This window comes from Glandiceps talaboti, chromosome 23, assembly GCF_964340395.1.
Source record: "Glandiceps talaboti chromosome 23, keGlaTala1.1, whole genome shotgun sequence".
NCBI lineage: Eukaryota > Metazoa > Hemichordata > Enteropneusta > Spengelidae > Glandiceps > Glandiceps talaboti.
In genome coordinates this window covers 11,156,464-11,181,391 of record NC_135571.1, presented here as the reverse complement: position 1 = coordinate 11,181,391, position 24,928 = coordinate 11,156,464, and the positions used below count along the sequence as shown (strand labels likewise).

At 35.0% G+C, this 24,928-nt stretch overlaps 2 protein-coding genes across 3 annotated transcripts in view; one reads left to right on the top strand and one right to left on the bottom strand.

Moving 5' to 3' along the window:
- The window catches only part of LOC144453087 (ADP-ribosylation factor GTPase-activating protein 2-like), a 20,270-nt gene extending 5,180 nt beyond the window's left edge, over positions 1–15,090 (bottom strand). Inside the window, exons 1-13 of one of the 2 annotated variants that reach the window (XM_078144363.1) lie at positions 14,798–15,090; positions 12,071–12,189; positions 10,927–10,999; positions 10,342–10,473; positions 9,264–9,468; positions 6,275–6,405; positions 5,503–5,639; positions 4,601–4,729; positions 3,634–3,774; positions 3,173–3,313; positions 2,646–2,757; positions 1,828–2,037; positions 141–195 (exon numbers count right to left, since the gene is read on the bottom strand). In XM_078144363.1, the coding sequence (XP_078000489.1) occupies positions 178–195; positions 1,828–2,037; positions 2,646–2,757; positions 3,173–3,313; positions 3,634–3,774; positions 4,601–4,729; positions 5,503–5,639; positions 6,275–6,405; positions 9,264–9,468; positions 10,342–10,473; positions 10,927–10,999; positions 12,071–12,189; positions 14,798–14,866 (1,617 nt within the window). In that variant the 5' untranslated portion in view covers positions 14,867–15,090 and the 3' untranslated portion in view covers positions 141–177. The remainder of the gene's footprint in view (positions 1–140; positions 196–1,827; positions 2,038–2,645; positions 2,758–3,172; positions 3,314–3,633; positions 3,775–4,600; positions 4,730–5,502; positions 5,640–6,274; positions 6,406–9,263; positions 9,469–10,341; positions 10,474–10,926; positions 11,000–12,070; positions 12,190–14,797) is intronic. The other variant, XM_078144364.1, reaches the window with a different exon arrangement.
- LOC144453088 (periodic tryptophan protein 1 homolog) lies at positions 14,032–24,928 on the top strand. Its single transcript, XM_078144365.1, has 12 exons — positions 14,032–15,222; positions 15,919–16,296; positions 16,945–17,030; positions 18,496–18,592; positions 19,205–19,312; positions 19,616–19,734; positions 20,375–20,539; positions 21,136–21,197; positions 21,979–22,090; positions 22,853–23,023; positions 23,974–24,121; positions 24,557–24,928. Exons 2-12 carry the CDS (start codon positions 16,044–16,046, stop codon positions 24,763–24,765), a joined length of 1,530 nt encoding a protein of 509 aa, XP_078000491.1. The 5' UTR covers positions 14,032–15,222; positions 15,919–16,043; the 3' UTR covers positions 24,766–24,928.

The following is a 24,928-nucleotide window of genomic DNA, read 5'->3' as shown; positions in this document are numbered from 1 at the left end:
ATTCTAGAATTCCCTGTACATGCCATTTATACATAATTAAATGCATTTAATATGCAAATTAATTAAATACGCATAATATACAAATTAAATCTAAAATCATTGGAACATATAAATTACACTGCATTAATTGCAATAATTACTTTGATCTTCTGGCAGAAACTACAGAAAAGCGATTGCTCAGCTGCCATAGCGATCCTAAAAAGGTAAATTAATAGGAAATGGTCAAATTAACTAAGGAGATTAGACTAAAACTATGCAAACTAGGGAAATCTTTAAAAAATAAATGTTTACAGCAAGCAAAGGAACATGAATGAGTTGGGTTCTTGTAATCTGATATGATCTTTAGCCCTGCCAACCCCTGTATTGCTACAATTGACCAATCCACTAACAGAAAAGTAGACCAAACCATTGGCATACAGGGAATGACATGGCCAAAGCTTGTTTGACTTCCAATTCCAACCTCAGGTAGATAGGGTTTGCATTTATGCATATGATGTAAAGATTAGTGACTTGAATGAGTAAGACAGTGCTTTGGGAAATATTTGATGAATTCTTCAGACTCAAAGAGTTCCAGATATTTTTGGTATTTTTTAAAATGCTGGATGGGGTTACAGATGATTCTGTATTTTTGACAATGCTGGAAGGGTTATGATTTAGAGGTTGTTTTGCAGTTTTGAAACTGTTGTAGATATCGTAGCTGAGGTAGGAGGAGATCCTAGAATGCATGGATTACATACTATTAGAATGAGTAACACTGAAGTAAAGCACTTTCTCTATGTGCTACACTCATTTATAGCATTCATATCAAGTGTAAAAGTATATTGTTTCAATTGGTTTATTTAGAAGCCTAGCATGTGGCCTTTCTAATGTGGACAATTAGGAAATGAAACAGTATACTTTTACACTTGATATGGATGCTATAAATTACTGGTACATACAGAAAATGTTTTAATTTGGTGTTATGGGTTGTAAAATTTCTAGTTACAGCAATATGAGCATAGAGCAGATGCAAACTATACCAAATGCCAAAAAAATGGCACCAAAAAAGTAGCATGGAACTAATATTACTACGAGGAAATGTACATGACAGTGAGGGGTAAGAATTAAAAGTTTGATGCCCATATCATCATGTAATGAAATGTCAAACTTTCTGAAGTAAATTTACAACAGTCAATGAAACATCCACATGCTTGAGTTCATCGATAGAATGTTGACATGCTTGGGGAGTTCATAAAAAGAATATCTCCTTGCTTGGGGAGTTCATAAAATGGAATGTTTACAGCATCATAAGTGGAAGGTTTACATGCTTTGAGAGTACATGATAAGGATTGTGACACACTTGGGGAGTTCATAAATGGAATGTCTACATACTTAGGGAGTACATTGTATGATTACATGCTTGAAGAATTAATTAATGAAATATGTCCATGCTTGGGGAACTGATTGGATAGAATATTACAGGTTTTGGGAGTACAAAAATATAATGTTTGCATAGTTAGGGAGCTCAGTCATAAAATATACTCAATAAATACTTTGGAAAAACTATAAATCATAATTATTACTGCATATATCTGGACAGTTTTCTGGATGAAATTAAGTAATCAACATTTTGGAGGTTTCAATCATCTAGGTATTTCATCTGGAGTTTTTTATTTCATGATTTCTAAATCATAGCAAATTATGAGGCCTCCTCAAGTACCTATAAATAGTTGTCAAGATTGCTAACTGAGCCCCCTTAGTTTCTGATGAGAATGACATGAATACATGAACTGCTGATTCCCATTTTGACAAAGCCCCCTATGTTTGTGATTAGAAAGACATAGGTACCTGAATTGTTGTCATGACTCCATTAGCTAATCTAGATAGTTTTCCAGCCACTTGTACCACACCTTCTTTCATGCCATCTTTAATCTCGGATAAATTAGCTCCCGTTGAGTATGATGAAGCAGAAGATCGTGATCTACCATCACCAAAATAGTCATCACTGGATATACTACTACTGGCCTCAAATCTTGACAAGTTGGCTCGTTGTTCATACTGTCAAAATAAACATGTGCAAAGTTAAATTCTCACTGTATACTATATTAACAAGTCATTGAGAATGACATAGTCCCCACTATGATTGGGTTTTAAGGAACTGGCAGTTTATGTTGTCATTTTCTTGATATCACTACTCTGATCACACAACAACACTTGTGAACCTAAATCAAACAGACTTAGATATGTTGTGGCTTTGGACATGAAAACTGCGCCAACAAAATCGCTGCCAGGCAGCCATATCGGATTGTATAATGATGAAAATGGATATACTATATTAAAAATACTGTCATATATAGCCAAGTTGGATTGTTGCTCAGTCAAAAACAGACACACTCACTCTCTCACTCTCTCTCTCTCTCTCTCTCTCTCTCTCTCTCTCTCTCTCTCTCTCTCTCTCTCTCTCTCTCTCTCTCTCTCTCTCTCTCTCTCTCTCTCTCTCTCTCTCTCTCTCTCTCAATAATAATTAACATCATTCACATACATAAATACAAATTAGCCTTGCTTAATGTACTACTAGATTCAAGCTGTTAATGTGGACAAACATATTTGAATAACTTGAAAAAGAGAGGCATGGATTCTGTGATAAGTCTACGAAAGACACTAACCGATGATTCTCCTCCAAAGTACTGGTCTGATGATATACCTTTAGCATTACCAAATTTCTTTTGTGCTTCAGTGGATGTGGAAGGTGGATCATATTCCTTCTTTGTCCTGGATCTAAAATATCAACAAATATTTTAGAATTTAATTATTTAAGATTAAATTGAATATGAAACATGAACCCTTAGAATTCCACACTAGTGTACACACTATGATGGCAGTGAGGGTCTTGATGTCATGCAAGTCTTCTCACTATCACAAAATACTGTAATTATTAACCCAGCTGACTTCCATGATGCAACAGCCGATATCAAAGATACCCTAGAAGGCACAAAATCAACTTGATGTATCTCTGAAATTGCAAGTAATTGTAGGTGATGCAAAATCATGAAATGACTCTCCAGACCCCATAGTTTATGAAATTGTGTCTATTTCATGGAGTAGCGTCCTCCTTTGAGCAAGATATAGTACACAGCTACATCACTGCAATTACATCACACAGATGTATGCATTAAAAGATTTGTAAACTTACTTGCTATCTCTGTCTCGGTCTCGGTCTCGTTCTCTATCTCTGTCAACTTCTTCAAGTATACTGTAAACTCTGGAGCTTGAACTTTCTACGACTTCCCACTCATCTCTAGGATTAGACCTATCAAACGGTGTGTCTGTATACCTGGTGTGAAAAATGAAGAAAAAAATATCGTAAGACGTAATATGAGTGACCTATGGGGCCTTTGTCACAAGTCTCTAGATTTGAAGTGACAATCCTTAGCTCATGATTTCTAGGCTGAATGAATATTGGAGAATAACATTATTATACCAGCACCAGTAATATTAAAGAAAAATCGTGGAAAGTAATTACAATTTTGAATGTTTTGACTCATATTTCAAACACAGCAGAACCAATGACGTAAACATGCGTTGTCGTGACATATTTTGGGACAACTCTGCATATGAAGGTCTTAAATTTGGTGGGCAATAAATACCACTCACCTAGGGGGTCCACGTGTGAAGCCAATGTCGTATTCTTCTAGTATATCGGATCGTTTGTCATATGATAATCTTTCTCGTTTGTTGCCAGGATTTTCCTGTTGTATAGTTGACATGTCACTTAATGCTGAGTGAGATATTGCACTAGAGAGGGGAGAATATAAGAAGTGTTCATAAACCATGGTTCTGCAAAATTTTACTGTCTCTCTATTGGGGGATGAGGGTGGAGATTTGGGTATCTGTTTGTGCACAGAAAATCGTGATTGAATGGGGGGGGGGGGGGGTGTGATGATTTTGGGGTGAGGACCCAAAGTTCAATTTATTGCACTATACTATATGTACAACTACACAAATACATTTACCCACAGGTGATTCAATACTGTTCAGGGTGTACACATTATGACTAAGTTATTATATCTATCAAACAAAAAAAATTTCAAAAAATGTTCCAGTTGCTGCTAGTGCAGCTTTTAATATCACAGGGTGGATCTTTGTTTATGTGTTATAATATCATGCCATATCTATATTTAAATTCATTTTCATGATTTTGCTTTTTATCTGGAATGTATCTTGAGCTGTATTATCCCCCTACCCCCTTCAATTCACTATAACATCAGATTCCACTGAACAGTTTTAAAACTATATTCTAGTTGCAGCTAGTACATCTCTAATAGACAACCAGGGGTGAACGAATCATTTTGTGAACTGGTGGTCCCCGGACCAGTGCCTTCAAAAATCCAGTGGTCCTGCTGAAAGAATTAGTGGTCCCAGGTGCCGCTAATGTGAAACATTAAATCTTGCCTATGAATCTGTATATTCAGACGACTTTTTAACTTAGTTATTCACAGTAAGGTACTGGTCCGACAGACCAGACAAGGTAAAATTTGTGTGGTCGGCCCAAAAAAATCGCTAGTCCCGGACCCAGGATCAGTGGATTTGTTCACCCCTGACAACCATATATTATACATACCTTCTGCCACCAAATCCCATTCCTAACCTTTCCATTTGCTGGGCTTTCTTAGGATTCGTAGTCTTCAGTTTCTCTTCCTGTTTCTTTTGTTGGACACTCAGATCTTGATAAGCCAATCTCATAGATGTCCTGATTACATAAATCATAATTATCAATATTAATTATCAATCACCAAGTAATCTATCATGAAATGGGGAAATTCATCTGTGTTGGTAAACCATAGTACTCCATTTAACTTTTGTTCCAAACGCAACTTTGAAAATTTTACCCGAAATTTTCGACTTCAGTCTTTGTCAACAGATTGACCCACTATGCACTCGAAAATTTCCGGTAAAATTTTAAAGTTAAATTGAATACTAAGTCAATCTATCACATTCATGTATATCACTTTATACTGTAACCATATTTATTTTAGCTGTATGAAAAATTTAGTGGAATAATTATTCTGTATGTGTGAGGCATACTTTACTTTGGATAAGAATGCAAGGTGAAAATAGACACAACTTGAAATATCTCGTCAATGAGTCGTTATTCATTCTGCATGAGTTCCAGTATGGGGTACTCCAGGGTATTAACACTCATGCTTGCAGTGTTTTCTGCTGCACCTTCACTTCCTACACTTATGAAAGTACAACTGCAGAGAACACAGCAAGCACTCATACAAATACCCCAGATATGCCATACTTGCACTCTCGCATCATAGGATTCTGTCATATTACTGTCGCATAAGGAACTTGCAAACCCGCCATGTTGAATTTTGCATTACGTGAAATGTGATTATAAATACTAATCAATTAGTATTGTAAACAATGCTGAGACCAGATTAGGTATTACCATAACCACAGATAATCCCAAAGTCCTTTGCATCTGAGCACGCTCAGTCTGGATTGGCAAGTACTTACATTTCAGCCTCAGCTTCTTCCTTAGACTTAGGTTTAGCAGCTTCTTGTTTCCTCTGATCTTCTTTCTGTGCTTGTGATTCAAGTGCGTCAAAGTCCAGCTTTACTTTCTGTGCACCAACACCTTTCTTGGCTCCAAGCTGTATAAGAATAAATGTTATCATTAAACAGTGTACATACAAAGATTGGCCATGAGGAATCAACAGCCATGTCTTGTCTTGTATAGTAAATTCCCCCTTTCAATGGAAGCACCTCTAGCTGAGTATCGATTAAATGCCTTAGTACATCAAACAGCTGAAAAAAAGAGAATGCATAAAACAAGGATTTAAACATAGACACACAAGAACGCAGTAAGAGAGATCAAAGTAACAACTCGACGTCCAATCCATAGTAGCAGTTATTTGTCAGTTTAGTGTACTGAGAGATCATCAAACAGGACAGTTCTGTGACGATGTAACAGTACGTTAGCAGCCTGATTCAAACATAGGAATACTGATTACTAATATTATATTAACAGTACAGTAAATGCAGTAAGCATGTCTTTGTTGTAAGAGCTACGTACAGAGGGCTATGCCAAAGGAAAACCTGAAGGGAAACCAAGGGAAACTAAACAGAGATATATGCTTAACTGTTGACTGAGTACAAGTACGTATTAAACTTTCCACCTCTTCCTTTGCTAGACTAAATGTGCTATAGCATATTTAGTTACAAATCACTTACCCCTTACTTTGCTAGACTAAATGTCCTGTAGTGTATTTAGTTACAAATTACTTACCCCTTTCTTTGCACTAGCAGGTTTACGTTGTCCAATAGTTGATTTTCTAGGTTCAGCTTTAGCTACAGCTGTGGTAGGTGACATACTGAGTGCTGCCTCTACATTGGGTGCCCTCTGGTCTACATCATCACCTGTATAGAAGAAACATGACATCACATGACATCTTACACATAGTGTAACGAGTGTGAGTTCACTTTCGAAGTTTCCAACATAATTATCAGCGTTTGAAATTTACTGAGTTCACTTCCAGGGTTTGATGTTTACTGTGTTGCCTACCAGTTTTAGATTGTGATGGTTCACAGCATATTGTTGGTCATACATATTTTAGTTATTATAATGTTTGACTCGTAATATCTGCATTTTTGATAACTTTCATTTTTATGTGTATATTTTCCCATAGAAATCTCCAAAATTTTAGAACTAAAGTTTCCAACAGCTATCTTTCTCTGCAAAGAGAGTTGAATAATGTACACTTGTCCTATGAATAATGGATACTGGCTACTTTAATGCTATTAATACTATTAGTTCTGTCAATGTGTCAAGCTTTGAAAATAATATGGAGTCTGAAAGGACAACTCAAAATTCAATCTGATGATCTAAAACCAATTAAAAGATCAAGGTTTTTTTGTTTTTTGTTATTTCCATAGAAGAATTCAAATAATCACTTTTTTTTAATTTCAATGAGTGCGAATCATTGTGCAATATGATGTAACTCTCATTTGTAACAAAATTTATTTCACGAAATGAATAACTTTGAAACTTTCACAAAAAAAAGTTTGCCAGGCTAACATATTTTGTCTGAAAACTCATTCATGCATATTTGTGAAAGTGTAAAAAAACACCAAGAAAAGTGCATAACTTTATGATCATAACATTTGTGCATGCATGTATATATGGGAGTTTGTATTTTGAGGATTAAGCATGCAGAAATTATGACGAATAGAAATAAATTCACCAACATGCATAGAAATGTAACATTGGCAATATGCAGGAAATTATACACAAGGCACTTGCATGCATAGAAACTTAGCATTGCCTGTACATTTGTCATTTACACCATATGTTGAATGGAAACTGAATTTTGTCACCACAAATTTTAAACAGATAATTGAATTATCCATGGTACTCTTAATATATGTATACATGTACACCATGCAGAAACTGGAGTCAGATTCAAAAACCAGATGTTCCATTTGCAAACATGCAAATTAGCTGGAAAGTATACTTTGAACATGCAATTTTTTTCTGACCTTTATGGAAACATTATTTGAGAGAGTTCATAACTATCGAATTGAAATAAACAGTAAGTCAATATGGGTATTACTTTCATACATATATGCATTAATGTCTAGGAGTGGAAAAACTGATCCAAAAGCAACTATGAGCATTTCAGTTTTTTAAATTTTATTGACATTTTTCTGTAATGTTGAGGTATTGAGATAAAAGTTAAAAATAAAGTTAAAAATAATTCAGGTCTATCTCTTCCTACATCAGCATTTCATGGAAATAGCCTTGGTAAACTATCACCTTATAAGTTATATCGTTCTACACTCAATGGTCAATGTGTTACTGATATAGCCTTGGTAAACTGTCACCTAATATTGTTCTAGGCTAACACATGAAATCCAGACCTTGTGAGCACTACAAAGTGATAACACAGTCTGTGAATTTTTTTCAAAACTTGATAAACTTCCTTTTATCTGAAGTCAAATAAATGATATAACACTGTATACATAATTTTGACACTTTAGAGCATTTCAATTCTCACTTTAACTTTCATGTTTTGTTCAGTGTGTGAAGTAATGTAAAACCTTTCATGCGAAAAACACAGATTACAAAGATATATTCCGATGGGTAGGTGATAATTACTAGTGATGCATCACACCATACTGTATTACAGGAGCTGCCGATGTTGCCCCAGCAACCACCTGCTTATTGCTATGACAACTACCATAGGTCAGTTTCAAGCTAACTTCATGAATATTATTATTTCTTGATTTGTTTTCAAATTTGATAAAAACAATTCCAGTATGTGAATTGTATTTCATCTTACTACTAAAGTCATTGGTTTGTTTTCAAATTTGATAAAAACAATTCCAGTATGTGAATTCTCTTTCATCTTACTACTAAAGTCATTGCTTTGTTTTCAAGTTACACTAGGTCCAACTAGTATACTTTATAATTGACTTCCTTGTATAGCCATACACCCTGAACAGTATTGAATCACTTTTAGTACACATATTAAAGCAGCCATATGGATAAGGATTGGGTATTTATTTTTGATTTTTGATTTATGAAACAATTTTATGATGGCTTACGACTTGAAAAATCAATGTGAAACAACACTGACTAAGTCTGTTTGTAACTCAATACATTTCAAAAAGCTATAAAAAAAATATGTAAAAAAGTTTGTTATTGTATGTACAATAACAAAGATTTTACATGATTATGTTAGACTTTTGTAATTACCGAGTTATAAACAAGGACTTGGGATTTTTAGTCTGCACTTAAAGTCACAACCCAAACACAATCATGATTTGAACACGTTACTGTACTAATTATGGATAAAATCAACTCTCCAAGTCTAAAATGTACCCTGTTACAATATCTGTTTATACATTTATCTTCACTGTGAAGACACTACATATTTGTTTGGTTGAGTAAATCTACAGAAAAGGAATGTTAAACTTGTGGAAGTCATAAACTGTTTAGGAATTTTACTAACAACTGTGTTGTATGCGCCTGCCAAGTTTCAGAGTTATACATTTTGAGTTGAGTAAATTTGGACAAAAGGCTTCTTGTGAACGTTAAAATTATAGAAATGGTAAATTGTCATGTGATAATGAGAACCACTAAGAAATTTAATACTAAAAACCGTTTTGTACACGCCTGTTAAGTTATAAAGTTATGATAATAAGTAACGTTTTACTCTAAACATTTCTAGGCTTGAAACTGACCAATCTCCCTAGCACACCAACCAAGTACAAACCTTTGTCAGGGGTAAGCTTTGCAGCACCACTAAGCCCGTTACTATTATTTATTGCTACTGGTGTGGAGGATACAAAACGACTACCATTATTTAGTGAATCATCTTCTGGAATTGTACTTGGTATATTCTCTATCTCAGTGTGTTCCTTGAAGAAATCAACTTCTTTTGCTACAGGAGAATGTGATGCTCCTCCATCAATGTGAAGCTATAAAACAAAACACAAATAGATAAGTTAATGCCCCTGCATCAATGTGAAGCTACAAAACAAAACACAACTACTATGGACTTTCATACATGATTGTGATTTTAGAGTCTTCAGCTAATTCTCAAAAACTAATTTTCGCTAAATACCAGACTGGTACATTGTGTTCATGTACAAGAATTATTTTAGTCACTACTTATTTTTACTAATTACCAGACTGGTACATTGTGTTCATGTACAAGAAGACATTTTAGTCACTACTTATTTTTACTAATTACCAGATTGCACATTGTGTTCATGTACAAAAAGGTATTTTAGTCACTACTTATTTTTTCTAATTACCAGACTGGTACATTGTGTTCATGTACAAGAAGGTATTTTAGTCACTACTTATTTTTTACTAATTACCAGACTGGTACATTGTGTTCATGTACAAGAAGGCATTTTAGTCACTACTTATTTTTACTAATTACCAGACTGGTACATTGTGTTCATGTACAAGAAGGCATTTTAGTCACTACTTATTTTTACTAATTACCAGACTGGTACATTGTGTTCATGTACAAGAAGACATTTTAGTCACTACTTATTTTTACTAATTACCAGACTGGTACATTGTGTTCATGTACAAGAAGGTATTTTAGTCACTACTTATTTTCACTAAATACCACAGACTGGTACATTGTGTTCATATACAAGAAGACATTTTAGTCATTACTTATTTTTACTAATTACCAGACTAGTACATTGTGTTCATATACAAGAAGACATTTTAGTCACTGCAATTTTGTTTTTAGCAAAATATGCGAAAGTAAGTCTTTATGAAAATTTCCAGGTTCACAGTAATTTAAAAATGACCAATCCATAAAACCATACCTGTGTTCCAAATTTCCTCATTGCATCGTTGGCATTCTTCTTAACTTTCTCTTTGTACATCTGGGCAGCTCTACTGTTATATTTAGCATTGGTGTCGTTGGTGGTACAACCGTGTTGACGGAAAAACACCATCTACAATGGGTAATGACATAAAAGAAAATAATTAATTAAGATGAACGACTGACAATGATTGTTGAAAATATGAATAACTTTAAAAACTTGGCATAACTACACTTGGGAAGAAAAATCAAGGAACCATAAAGATACAAGTATGCCAGTGGTTATATTAAATACAGGGGTAATCTGCAGTAGGTGACAAGACTTGTTATTTTAATTCATAAAAATAAATGCATAATTCAGTGTCCTTGACTGTTCCTCCAGGAGTGCACCCGAATTCATGTTCTTCTTGTGAGACACAGCTGTCTTGTGAGGGACACAAGGCAGTCTTGAGAGTGAAATGACTGTCTTACAAGTGAGACAGGCAGTCTTGTGAGTGAGACAAACATGCACAGCTGTCTTGTGAGTGAGACACAACTGTCTTGCAAGTGAGACATGGCTGATTGCTACAACAAATACTATACTTACTCCATTGGCATTTCCTCCAACTTGCATTGCACGTAGTTGAGGCCATGTCCAGCTGGTATCAAGTTGAGTAGATCTAAAAATAAAACAAATATATTCCTATGGTTAACTTTCATAATTGTCGTACAAACTCTTTAAGTATTCAACCTAGATCAACTATGACAGGATCTTGTGAAATCTAAACAACAAAAGAAGACATCTAGAGAGGGGTTTAGATGGACGTACAAATGTATTTATGTGTGTCCTATATGCGTAGCATCAGAGTAACGTAATTCGAAGGCAACCCATGTGTACTGTAGTAGACGTTGCTGTAAATCTGTGTTAAGTTTTATATTTTTTTTTTTTAATTTCATAATTTTTTTTTAAGAGTTGATAAATGTAAATGTACACTAAATGTTTTTTTCCCCCTTTGGGCATTTGTATGAAAAATGTCTAAAGTACCAGACAGTTTGGAAAATAAAGCTATGTGTTCAGCCTTTTAACAATAGATGCCAACACATATGTGCCAATTCCACTGTCTTTTAAGTTTGAGTTCTGAACATGTAGTTAAGCACAACTTTGTACATGTATGCGTCATTACCTGCATGATCACACTCCTGTGTGTGTGTGTGTGTGTACACGCTCTAACATGTATCTAAACCTCACTATTGTCATACTGACATTATTTGCATATTTTATACGATTCCATATGGTCGAACGAACAACTTACAAAATGCTGCCAAAAGAACCAAGCAATGATTACCTAAATGATCACACTCCTGTGTGTGTGTGTGTGTGTGTGTGTGTGTGTGTGTGTGTGTGTGTGTGTGTGTGTGTGTGTGTGTGTGTCTGTATACATGCTCTAACGTGTATCTAAACCTCACTATCGTCATACTGGCACTACTTGCATATTTTATACGATTCCATATGGTTGAACAAACAACTTACAAAATGCAGCCGAAAGAACCCAGCAAGACTACATATTAGTGGACACACTTTTTATGTTCACCATTGAACTTGAAGCAGATGATTAATACAGAAGTTCTCTTCTTCCACATTTTGATTAAGAAACAAATATGTCTTGAATAAATTATCATCCATATGGCCATGTTAACTTCCATGTGGTATATTTCATAATGAAGGAGTATCAAAATAATGATATTATTACCTGATAAAAGAAACATGTACACCCAATGACCTGTGTACTGCTGAACAGTCAATACATAGAAAAACACCATATGTGACTGTTGCCCATGATGGGTTTTTTGCACCACAGTCAAAGCAAATCTGTAAAACAATAAACAAAACAAGTAAAGTAGATAAACTGAGTTAACATAACTTACAAATCACTAATTTTGAAAATGACAAAGGTTACAATGTCAGATTTAGAAGTGATGACTAAATATTTCATTTATAATATTCAAAATCTCTTTTCCAGGATGGTGATCCAAGCTCTAATTCAGGAAAACAGAGGCCATTATTTGGTTTAAACGTGTACCACTGTTGTTAAGAGTCACTCCGTAAAACATATAACTGTTTTTTGATCTCATTTATTGCAGGAGACATATACAAATACAATGTAAATACAAATTGTATCTTTTGGACATGGAGTCCTTGTGATTGTGTTCATTCATGTAAGTATGTTCTCAGTTGTTGATACTTGTTTATTTGTATACTATAAAATACATACATTCCACACATACAACATACAGCACTTTTCAGCTAAAAATAATTATAGACCATAGCCAAAATCATGTAACTTTTACAAGGTCACCCCTGTTGTCACCTGAGTTCAAATAAATTGGATATTCACTATTTTTCAACATTTAGCACTATTCAGCTCAAAATAATTATAGACCATAGCCAAAATCATGTAACTTTTACAAGGTCACCCCTGTTGTCACCCGAGTTCAAATAAATTGGATAATCACTATTTTTCAACATTTAGTACTATTCAGCTCAAAATAATTTTAGACCATAGCCAAAATCATGTAACTTTTACAAGGTCACCCCTGTTGACACCTGGGTTCAAATAAATTGGATATTCACTATTTTGGAGAAAAAGTGAATATATTATTAGTCTATGTCTTCCCTAGTACTGTCTGTACATGTTCTGCAAATGAATTAACATATTTATGATTGACAGCTTGAAGAAATTAACATATTATATGATAAATATATATATAAATGTATATATATATTTTTGAACAATTACATTGTCTGGCTCATGGAATCCTACCTTAGACTATGTTATACACAGTATGCCCTCTAGTGATAGCCAACTTTTGTTGTGAGTCAAAATGATAAAAACAGGCATTTCTTGTGAGTCACCACATAGTAAGAGATAGGGGAACACCAAATTTTGGTGCATCAGTAGAAATTGTGTGTGTCAGTTGTACGTCAAATTGGCTTAGAGGACACACTGGTCACCACATAGTAAGAGATAGGGGAACATCAAATTTTGGTGTGTCACTAGAAATTGTGTGCATCAGTCAGTGGTGCATCAAATTGGCTTAGAGGACACACTGGTCACCACATAGTAAGAGATAGGAGAACACCAAAATTTGGTGTGTCACTAAAAATTGTGTGCGTCAGTCAGTGGTGCATCAAATTGGCTTAGAGGGCACACAGGTGATACATACTAATATGATTAAAAATGAAATACAGTTGAGGGTTTGTGATCTTGTGTTGTGGATATATCTAGCCCATTAACACAAAATAATGTCCAATTTTAACATAACCTTGACAAAATAGTGAGTGAATGGATGGATGGGTGCCACAACACTCAAATCTATATATTGGATACAACAGTTCTGTGAATGAATTCTACATCAATAAACCAACACCAGGTGAATATTTTTTGTAATAAAGATAAATATTTCAGACCAATTTTCTGAGATATATAATACATTTCAAAAATTGCTTCGAAAACAAATGTATTTGTGATATCCTTACAGGTATATATCATGACTGAATGATCAATTCAAAATTTGGTATTTCTCTTTGTTTTACTATGGAGATGGGCGTAGCTTTCCAGGACTTTCAAAACAGGAAGTCTGTTATGATTCTTAATGACAATATTACATGTTCTTCCACGAAATGGTTCTATTTTATTCACTCACAGCTCACACTCCGTGGTTTTCATATCTCTAACTTCATCACCATAACTGTCATTTGAGACTTGCAGATCGCATTGACAAACATTAATTATCCTTTCACTCTTTAAACATGTGACGTATTTGGATTATATCCACAGATGTTACGAACAACATGTACGTACGATTATGAATGAATTTTTCAGTGTTCACGTTTTCCTGGCCCCCTCTCTTGACGACACTTCCCGTTTGTAAAATTATCCACAGGTTTCCATTTCTTCCTGTTTATCAAATGAGTAACTGGTCAAATCTGATTTTTATTTTTAAAATATTTTTCTAACAAGGTGTATTTGTTCTGTACGAATTTGTACACGAGTTGGTCATCCACGTCGAACACTGAGAAAAATGCCGGTATCAGCTGTTATGAAAAGTACTACACCAGATCGCTCGACCAAGGATGTACCAGACGTTAGAATAGTTTCCGGTTGAAATTTCTAAACTTACAACGAAATTGACCAAATATCGCGAAATTCCGTGCGTGTATAATAACAAGAGGTTGGATTTCTCTAACAAGGTGTGAATCACTGCTTTACTACGGAATAAATCGCAGACTTTGCCCTGATACGGCCTCGAAATGAGAAACTAAAGGCAAAGCGATAAATGTTGACGGGTTTTCTGTGGGTGACAGATTGTTCGCTTTCTCGTTATTTTGACGGTCTTAAACGCGACACAATCCCAAGTCGACCGTTATTTTATCAACAGTGCTTTCATTTTTGAACAATAATTAAAACTATCCCTACCTTATTTGTTTGAATTGAACGGAGACGCTTGAAAATCGTTTGGATATCTGTCTTCGTAGGATCCGCCATTTTGATGGTAGGCTAGTGACGTAGGAACCACGTGATATTCAGCTACGTGGTCAAGAATTACGTCACAAAAATGTTGTTGGCAATCCCTCCTTTCGAGAGTTTTCGATCAACAAGGAATTTGCCTTTATGTCCTATCTGACTTCAAAATGCCAATAAACTAATAACTTCTCGCTCCCCTACGCAATTCCTTTGTACTGTAAACTGGTGATTTCGAATCAATCGAGGAAAACATTCGGAGAGCGCCCTCATCGTGGATGATTACCATAAGTAAGTGCTTCCGGTGCACAGGTCATCACAAAAACACATGTGTACGATCGATCATCGGTTAAGTGTGTGGATGACGTTATAAGTGAAAGGTAGGTTAATCCCAATCACTAAATCTGATATATTTCCGTCAAAAAATGTAGCTTAAGATTTGATGTAGGCTGAGAAATATTCATATTCACTGATTGGAAGCAACCTGAATAACTGTACTGAATGGTCATTGAAATATTGCATGTAGACTTGAAGTGATGTACACATACTCCATCTCGTATGATCCTATCACATATTCTCACCTACATATAATCCCAATGAATGGTAACACTGACAATCAAACTAAACCAAGAGTTTCTGGTACTGAACACTTAACTCAATATACAATACTACAAAAGACATTTTTGTGTGAAGCTAGGGAGCTAGGTTGAGTGTTTAATATTGAGCAAGAAGAGAGTAGACCCACTAACCATGCATGTATTAGTGAGATTAGTACATCCATGCCCCAAGTCTAGCATGGTGGCAATACCCACTAAACAAGAACTTATTGAACTGTGTGATTTATTTGTCAAAAAATGTCCAAAGTAGAGAATATCATTGGTGGTGAGTGTCAAAAGCCATTCCAGTAAAGGGGCGACTGTTGCCACTGTGGTGTTACTAGACACTTTGTAACTTAAAATTGATTTGTAGACCAGTATTGGATATTAATATTTCCTTGAAGTTTTAAAAGGTAATTCACTTTTCAGAACAACCGTTGTCATGGTAATCCATATTTTTGTGTCAATTTTGATTCATAGGATAATCCAGACACCCAACTTCGACAATCTCAAAACTTTCCATGGAGTAGTTTATCCCTGACTAATCATTCAACTGTAAAGAATTAATTTCAAGAGAATTGTTGTAGAACAACACCATCACCAGTATGACCTCAATCATATCAAGCATTGCTTGGGTACAAAGAGGAGTTGCCAAGGCAACACCTGACAAAGTAGAACTTAGCAAAGAACAGCTGGAGAATCTTTTGAAAGAAACAGAAGGAAATTCAGAAGATGTAGCTGGAGATGGAAGTGATGAGGAGAAAGAAGGTGATGCAGAAGATACTAAAGATGAGCAGGAAAACAGTGATGAACTTGCAGAATATAATCTTGATAAATATGATGAAGAACCAGATATAGGTGAGAGAAATATCCATCAGATGGGTAGATAAAATGAAGTACAGTATGCTATAATCCACAAGAAAGTCAACTTACAGGGCTCGAAATTAACAGTAGTCTAGTGTCCACAGACTACCAATTCTTGTCATGGGACTACCATAATTTGCAGCTGGTAGCCCACTCAGGCTACCATTGATTATGTGATGATTTACAGCTGGTAGCCCACTCAGGCTACCTCTGATTATGTGATGATTTAAAGGATGGAAGATTTACGGACATGAAAGTATTTTGATAACACAATGTTTCCAATAGAGGAACTCTGTTTTCAGTTCAGGAATATAGGACTATTGTCACCATCCTTGGACTAACAATATCTGAAATTGGTAGCCCACTGGGACTATCAAAGAATTAATTTTGAGCCCTGACTTAGTAAAAGGCATTGAGCGTATGAGTTGTCTCAGGATTAATCTGATTGCAATTGATATTTAGTTCAGCTTATAAATCACCAAATTGGTAAACTAGGCTGTGATATTTTTGTTTGAAATTTGTTGATTTGCACTTATTACCTTTAAATTTGCCTGATTTATACTTTATAATTTATATTTACTAATGTGATCATTAACACTTTCAAAGATGTTACCTAATGTCGTTTTATCTTTCACTCTGTAGAGGGCGCTAGTCTAGCTGATGCTTTAGCCTCCCTAGCTGTGTATGCAGATGATGGAGAGGATCCCTATATTACAATGAAAGATGAGGTAATTGGGAAATCACTGATCTGTGATGTTTTAGTAATTTATAGACATTCAATCACCTGTGTTGTTGTCATGACAACCCAAAGTTATGTTTTCTCCTGTTTCAGAATTTCCTTCAAAACAGATTGTATTAATAGGAAACTTGCAATCCAGACTGAGCATGCTCAGACGCAAAGGACTATGGGATTATCTGAGGTTATCGTGAAACCTACCGATAAAATAAACCTCCCACAATGATCAGGGTGACTATGAATTGATCATTTGTGGTTAAAAACAATGTAACAATATTGTTTACAATACTATTTGATTAGTATTTATTATCACATTTCCCATGATGCAGCATTCAACATGGCGGGTTTGCAAGTTCCCTATTGGTACTTTGATAAAGAGAAAGTGAAAACTACTTGCCTACAGATTGTTACGTTCATCTAAAATACATTCCTGACTGTCAGTATTGCTATTTGGTGAAAATTGAGTACCAAATGGTTAAATGCTAGTAGGTTCCAATCACAACCACTTGTACTAATTTGTTAATTTCAACTATTCCCATATATTTTAAAGTTTTGAAACTCAATATATGACCACAGGGTGCAGTGAACATGTAATTGATTGATCAGTCGATTATATGCTCACTGCACCCTGTGATATGACCCCCAATCTCAACCATTTGTACTAATTTGTCAATTTCAAATATTCCCCTATATTTCAAACTTTTGAAACTCAATATATGACTACAGGGTGCAGTGAGCATGTATTTGATTGATCAGTCGATTACATGCTTGCTGCACCCTGTGATATGACCTCCAGTCACTACCATTTGTATTAGGAGATTGTTGGTGCCCGAGTAGTTAGCTCATGCGCCTCTTACCTTTGCAGTCTCGGTTCCCACCAAGAGTCAGCTGGGTTGTATCATAATTAGTAGAGGTTCCCTCGACTGTCTACATGTATGTTTGTTCTGGTGTGCATACATACTAATTATATTTGCAAGTTGCAAGAGTGCAATAATGAAAACATTATTACATACTTGCATGCACATGATATGCAAATGATATGCAAGTATGCAGATGCGATTTCCTTACCCATGAAATTGTGTGATCACACAGTATGAATATTACAGAAAGTTGCTGTGTCGGATAAACATATATAATAATGACAACCGAATGCCAAGTGAGTTCCAAAGTGTGGGTACTCGGGGATAATTTCTCTGTTAATTGCAGTTATTATCACATTTCCCATGATGCAACATTCAACATGGCGGGTTTGCAAGTTCCCTATTGGTGCTTTGATAAATAGAAAGTAAAAACTACTTATCTGGTGAAAATATGGCTGCAGATATCGCTGCAAGCACGTATGCAAATATCCAAGAGTACGCCACACTTTCACACGTGTCATTGAGGTTGTCATATTATTAAATAAGACTATAATTATGTATTTTAAAGACGGTAAATAAATAAATATTGTTACGCAGGATGAAGAAGACATAGAAGATTTCACCATCAAACCAACTGATAATTTGATATTAGTGGGCAAGGCTGAAAAAGATTACAGTAATCTTGAAGTATATGGTAAGACATGATATATAATATTGTATGCACTGTTTTATTATATCATACACAAGCCAAGATATTACCTTTCAACAGAAAATATGGATATATACCCTGGTCTAAATCATGACAACCTGTATCTACGTCACTGGTTCTCCAGTGCACGAAATATGAGTCAAAGCCTTTATTTTCCCATTTTTTTTATGAATTATACATCAAGAGTTATAATTACATTATTCCCCAATATTTTACATCATTCAATCACAATACTTGCGACCTAAGGGGTTTGTCACTACTAGTTGCTACAGACTCATAGTGACAAGGCCACCTAGATCACTCATATTTTCCATAGCTGAATGAAGAGAATATCTATTATCTTATTTTAAATTCCCAAACTGAAGTCATATATTTCTGGTGTTCGCTGACAAAAATGCTGAATTGTGGAAAGTTTACTGTCCTGTTAGCTTTCTTGAATGTATAACACTAGTCTCATCAAACCAACAAGTGAAGTAAACTTGGATACAAATTTTACTTTTGTTCATTTTCATAATTTATGTAGAAAATTTTGACAATTATTTGAGTTATTCTCTTGAAAAAACTATAAATTCATCAAATCTTTATATTTTCTTTCAGTTTATAATGAATCTGATGATGAGTTATACTGTCACCATGACATTCTGTTACCAGCTTTCCCATTGGCTGTTGAATGGATGAACTTTGACCCAGCAGAAGACAAACCAGGTAATACATACCATAATATTCATATCAAAATGTGTAACATTTTCCAATATCACAAAGAAAAGTATCCCTTGGACATTTGTAAATATGACTTAGCCTTTCCCAAATGAATAGGCTACAAACCCATTTTCTGTAATAAAATGATTTTTTTAAACGACATGGCACTACGAATTCTATGATGATAAATTCAAACTGCTTCCTAAGGATCTGACATTAAATTTTAGTACAGGTAATTCTGTAGTTGTTTTTGTTTTTGTGTTCAGATAACAGTTGTAAGATTGACATCTAAGTTGTTTTTATTGGTAGGTAATTTTGTTGCAATTGGTAGTATGACTCCTGTCATTGACATCTGGGATCTTGACCTTGTGGAGTGTTTAGAACCAACATTTTCATTAGGAACGCATAAAAAGAAGAAGAAAAACAAGGTATGGGAAGCTAAGTGTTTTAAACTTTGATACTGAACTGAGGTTTAGGAGGGCTAAGTCTTGATAGAGTGTCTGCTTGTCTAGTAGTCTGTGAGTGTGTGTGTGTGTGTGTCTGTATATATGTATGTATGTGTGTATGTAAGTATGTATGTATGTGTGTATGTATGTATGTATGTATGTATGTATGTATGTATGTATGTATGTATGTATGTCAATCTGATTAAAATCCGATGTAGATGTCGGCTAATTGTGCGTTGCTATCTTACCTTCGTTATTTAGCTTGAATTGACCTTCATAGTACACGTTTACGTTTTTAGCCTGATCGTAGAGGAGGCTATCAGGCTAAAAACGTAAACATGTACAACGAAGGTCAATTCAAGCTAAATAACGAAGGTAAGATAGCAATGCACGATTAGCCGACATCTACATCGGATTTTAATCAGATTGGTATGTCTGTCTGTCTGTCTGTTTGTTGTGTTTTTGTGTCCATGGTGTGATAAGATGACAAGATGATCTCATCATTGATATTTAAGATTGGTGTGAGAATTAACTTGTTAAGTAAAAATCCAAGATCGATAGAAATACTTGTACATTTAGTTGTAAACCATACCATTAATTTACACATTTTTTACTTCCCCAGAAATCAAAAGACAAACATGACGGCCATACTGATGCCGTCTTGGATTTATCCTGGAATAAACTTGTCAGAAACGTCATTGCAAGTGCGTCAGCTGACCACACAGTTGCATTGTGGGATATGTCAACAGGCAAGACTGTCACAAGACTTAAACAACACACAGATAAGGTAATTTTACCGTACTTAGTTTGAAGATTTTTATACTATGTACTGTGTAAGATGCAGATGTAAAACTGTTCAGTTTGATTTGAAATTTTTTTGGAGTATGCGACCACTTTTATTTCCAAATTTTGTGATTAATTCATTAAAGGTATTTATTTGTATTGTTTCAGTCCAAAATAAATTCGAATTTCATCAAAAATTTTCTGAAATTAACTTTTTTTCAAAACAACTTTGGTCGAAATGTCATTGTCCAAGTACTTAAAAAAAGGTGTGACACCAACTACAGTATAACATACAATGTCAGAGTGATTTTTTTTTCTTGATTATTATGATTTCATTTGACAGGCTACATTTTGTACCTGTACCTACATCAGGTTTTAACTACTTGTAAGGGTTCAACTGGTTGGAATGCAGGCATAGCTTTAGTTATCATTAAGAATACAAGCAACACTGCTTCCTGGCCAATCAAAATGATCTCTGTCACTCTGTGAAGATACAATATATCCCTGCAATTGTGTTATCTGTTTCGTAACGTGTTTTCCTTTGCAGTTTTTCCAGAAAAAAAGGAAGAAATAAAAGAAATTTTTGTTGTTACATTACAGGTTCAGACATTACAGTGGCATCCATTTGAAGCACAGTCTTTACTTACAGGTGGTTTTGATAAGTAAGTTTAAATTGCTTCAATTTTATTGTAAAAACAATCAGGATATTTCTTGCAAATATTTCCTATACAGTGAGACAAACATGCCTGTAGTGTTCACACATCCGCACACTTTAGGAAGTCCTATAGAGTAGAATGTATCAAAATAGGTTTCTGACTCCAAAGTTTAGTAGTTTTGTTTATGGATTATCTAAACCACAACTGTTGGTGTAAAATTAGTCAACTCTAATTTTGTCCTCGATTGAGTGACTGCAAACTTAACCCTTTCACCACCGATTCCTGATATTAAAGGAACACTCAAGTGCTAAAGGGGGAACTGGCCACCCTTGTGATTGTCGTTAACACCTTGACGTCTTATCTTGAGTAATGAATAGTAACAGCTTTTCAGTACCAGTAATGAAATAGCCCCAGTTCGATAATACTTTGTTCAGAATTGTACATACCATGTATAAATATCAAATTTCTGTAACAACACATGTGGTTTGGATAATGCCATTCCCAAGACATTCACACATCTACACTTACCAAACGTATTACCAGAATCACCAACTGCTCATTGTTGTCATGCATTTTCATAGCGGAATCGCTGCGTTATTCACTGTATGCTTTCAAGTTTGATGATAACCCCCACAAAGTTAGGGGGCCTTTTATACCCATGTCTCGCCTTTAAAGTATTTAGAAGTCTTTAAAATTATTTGTGAAAAGATCAGAAGTGTGAACAGTTGTTTAGGTTTGTAGTAAAATTTCAATGTATTTAACATCATACGATGAATTTTTTTTTCAGATGTGTGAAAGTCTTTGACTGTAGGAATCCCACCGATGGTCATAAAAGTTGGGTGTTTGACGGAGAAATTGAGAGAGTTCTTTGGAATCACTTTTCACCTTATAATTTTTTGGTGAGTGAAAAATATTTTGGCCACATACCTAGACTGGTAACTGTAAAGTTGTGTTTTTGATTGGTCTGTTTATTTGTAGTGTTTTTGTTATCGATATGAAAACAAAAAGTGAAATCTTGTAAGACTCTGAAATCTCACCTGGTTGTGTAACATCATTTTAGTTAGAATAACAATGGGGCTGTCCTATATAAATGTCATGCTATAAATTGCCAGTCTTTTTGCTAAGGATTGTAACTGGGCAAAATTACCAGGGTTCCCATGTCATTTTACCAGGGTTCCCTACCAATGTTTTGCTAAGGGTGGTGACTAGGTAAAATCTACAGGGGTTCCCATGTCATTTTACCTGGGTTCCCAATCAAAATTACCCTTGACTCTATAGGGAAACACTGCCATTTTTACACCTTTCTCCCTTTCTGTTACTGGGTTCCCATGTCATTTTTCCAGGGTTCCCAAACAAAATTACCCTTGACTCTATAGGGAAACACTGCCATTTTTACCCCTTTCTCCCATTCTGTTATCGGGGTTCCGCAACCTTAGCAAACACACTGATTGTTGATGAGACATGATTGATGTGTAGTCTAATTCAACAAGATGTGTTCTATACCATATTTTGATTCTTCCATTCTCTAGCCAACACTCAAAATCTGGGCTTTCTTTGAAATTGATAAAATAAAACCCAAAATGAACGTAAAAAGAAGCTTTATTTAAATAAGTGTCTCTTGACCTTTAACCTCACCACTCTATATTTCTTGTCCATTTCAGGCCAGTACAGATCAAGGTTTTGTATATTACGTTGATGTCAGACAAGATAAACCACTATTTACATTATCAGCTCACACTGATGCAGTGAGTGGCCTTACCCTCAGTAGTCAAGTACCTGGTTGCCTAGTAACAACATCAGCTGACAAAAGCATCAAAGTATGGGATATACAGGTAAGAAACCGGTTGCCTAGTAACAACATCAGCTGATAAATGCGTAACAATCTTGTCAAAACAGGGGGGTACTAGTATTCCTGCATTTTGGTGAGTGTGCTTTCATAGTTCTAGTATAATTAGGATTTTACAAGGTACACATGACACCGATACATATAAACTACTGTTTAAATCGTTAGTAATGAAAATTTCTACTCGCAGAGTCAAACCATTTCTTTGGAAACAATTCCCAAAATTTCTTGAAAGCAAATCTCAAATGTTCACATACATCTCATCAGTATTATCAGGGGGGTGTACTACAATGTGCTATAGTCACATGTCTCGGAAGAGACACATGAAATGAGCTTGAGAGAAACAGGTGTATTCAAATGCTGATAACTACCTGGCATGGATTTACCCATATTGTCTTCCCATAACAAACAAGGGCTTTCCATTGCATCGTTGCAGCACATACACACACCTAGGAGCCCACCTAGGCTAGTGTTTTTTTGCTTCTGTAGCTCGGGCAGTGCATTATGGGCTTTAAAGGGACACATGCTGAATGTATATGTTTTTAGGATGTCATTATTTTTTTGCAAATTAAAAAGTACTCACAGTATTCAACTTACTGATGTATAATTAACCATCACTTGCAATTGACTGAACTCAAACCTGGTATTAATTGATGTAACTTATAAACGATCCGATGATGTAATTTTTATACATATCAAAAATATACAAGAACTCCCTACTATATAATCAACAGTTCTAACAATGCCAGAACACAAATTATAATGTCATAGAAGGCATGCATTGACATTAACATTATACTAAGAAGAGTTTTATCGAAGTGTTTTCACAAAAGTGAAAAAGCTCAGGCTCAGCTTGTGCCACTTTAACTATTACATATCAAATGTACACAATACTCAAATCTAAACGATAACAAATTTTCTTCAATTTTTCCTCTTCAGGATAATAAACCAGAGTGTGTAATATCTAAGGATCTTAAAATGGGTGCTCTCAATTGTGTATGTGGTTGCCCTGATTCACCATTCGTCATGGCAACAGGAGGTGAAAAGGAGGGACTCCGAGTGATCGATATAATGTCATATAGTGTTGGTGAGTCATTTATACAAAAACTTTGAATTTCACATAGTAGTCATGACAACAAGTCAAGGAAGTACAGTGTGATTTTGTGTAAAGTTCTTTTACGAGGAAGATGAACAAAATTGTATACATAGATGTTGATATATTACTGATAGGTACAGGTCAGAGGTCATTTAATGGTTTTAACAGAACTCTTGCATTGTGGGTAACCCTTCTGTTATTTTGTCTTTAATAGTACTGGTGGTGGTATAATTATGTTATTCTCCAATATTTTCCTTTCATTCAGCCAGAAAATACTCATGACCTAAGGGTTGTCACTGAGTCATAGTGACAAAGACCCCTTAGGTCACTTGGATTTTCCTTGGCTGAACGAAGAAAAATTTGGAGGAATAACATCTAATTGTATCTCTCAGTTTTGGTAATAATATATTTGCCTTTTTTTCTTAGTTTCTAGACACTTTGGCAATAGGGAACATCTCATTGTAGACACAGCTGTCCAACCATCCTCTCAAAATGCTGCCATGGCAACAGAAGATACTGATTCTGTTGCCAAGGAAACAGATGATACCATGGAAACAGACAGTGTTGATATTCCAAAACATGTGTCTCAAGTTGTTGGTGGAACAAAGAAAAAGAAGAAAAGGAAAAAGAAATAGAAAAACAGTTTGGATTTTTTTATTTTACAACCGTCTTGAACTTGAACTTGAATGGAGAGAGAGAGCTTTTGAACTGAACTTCATGTGTGAATTATCAGAAAAGAAGTTTTCATTTGGATATTACAAAATGTCACCGAAATAAAACTAAATACAATGTCTATAC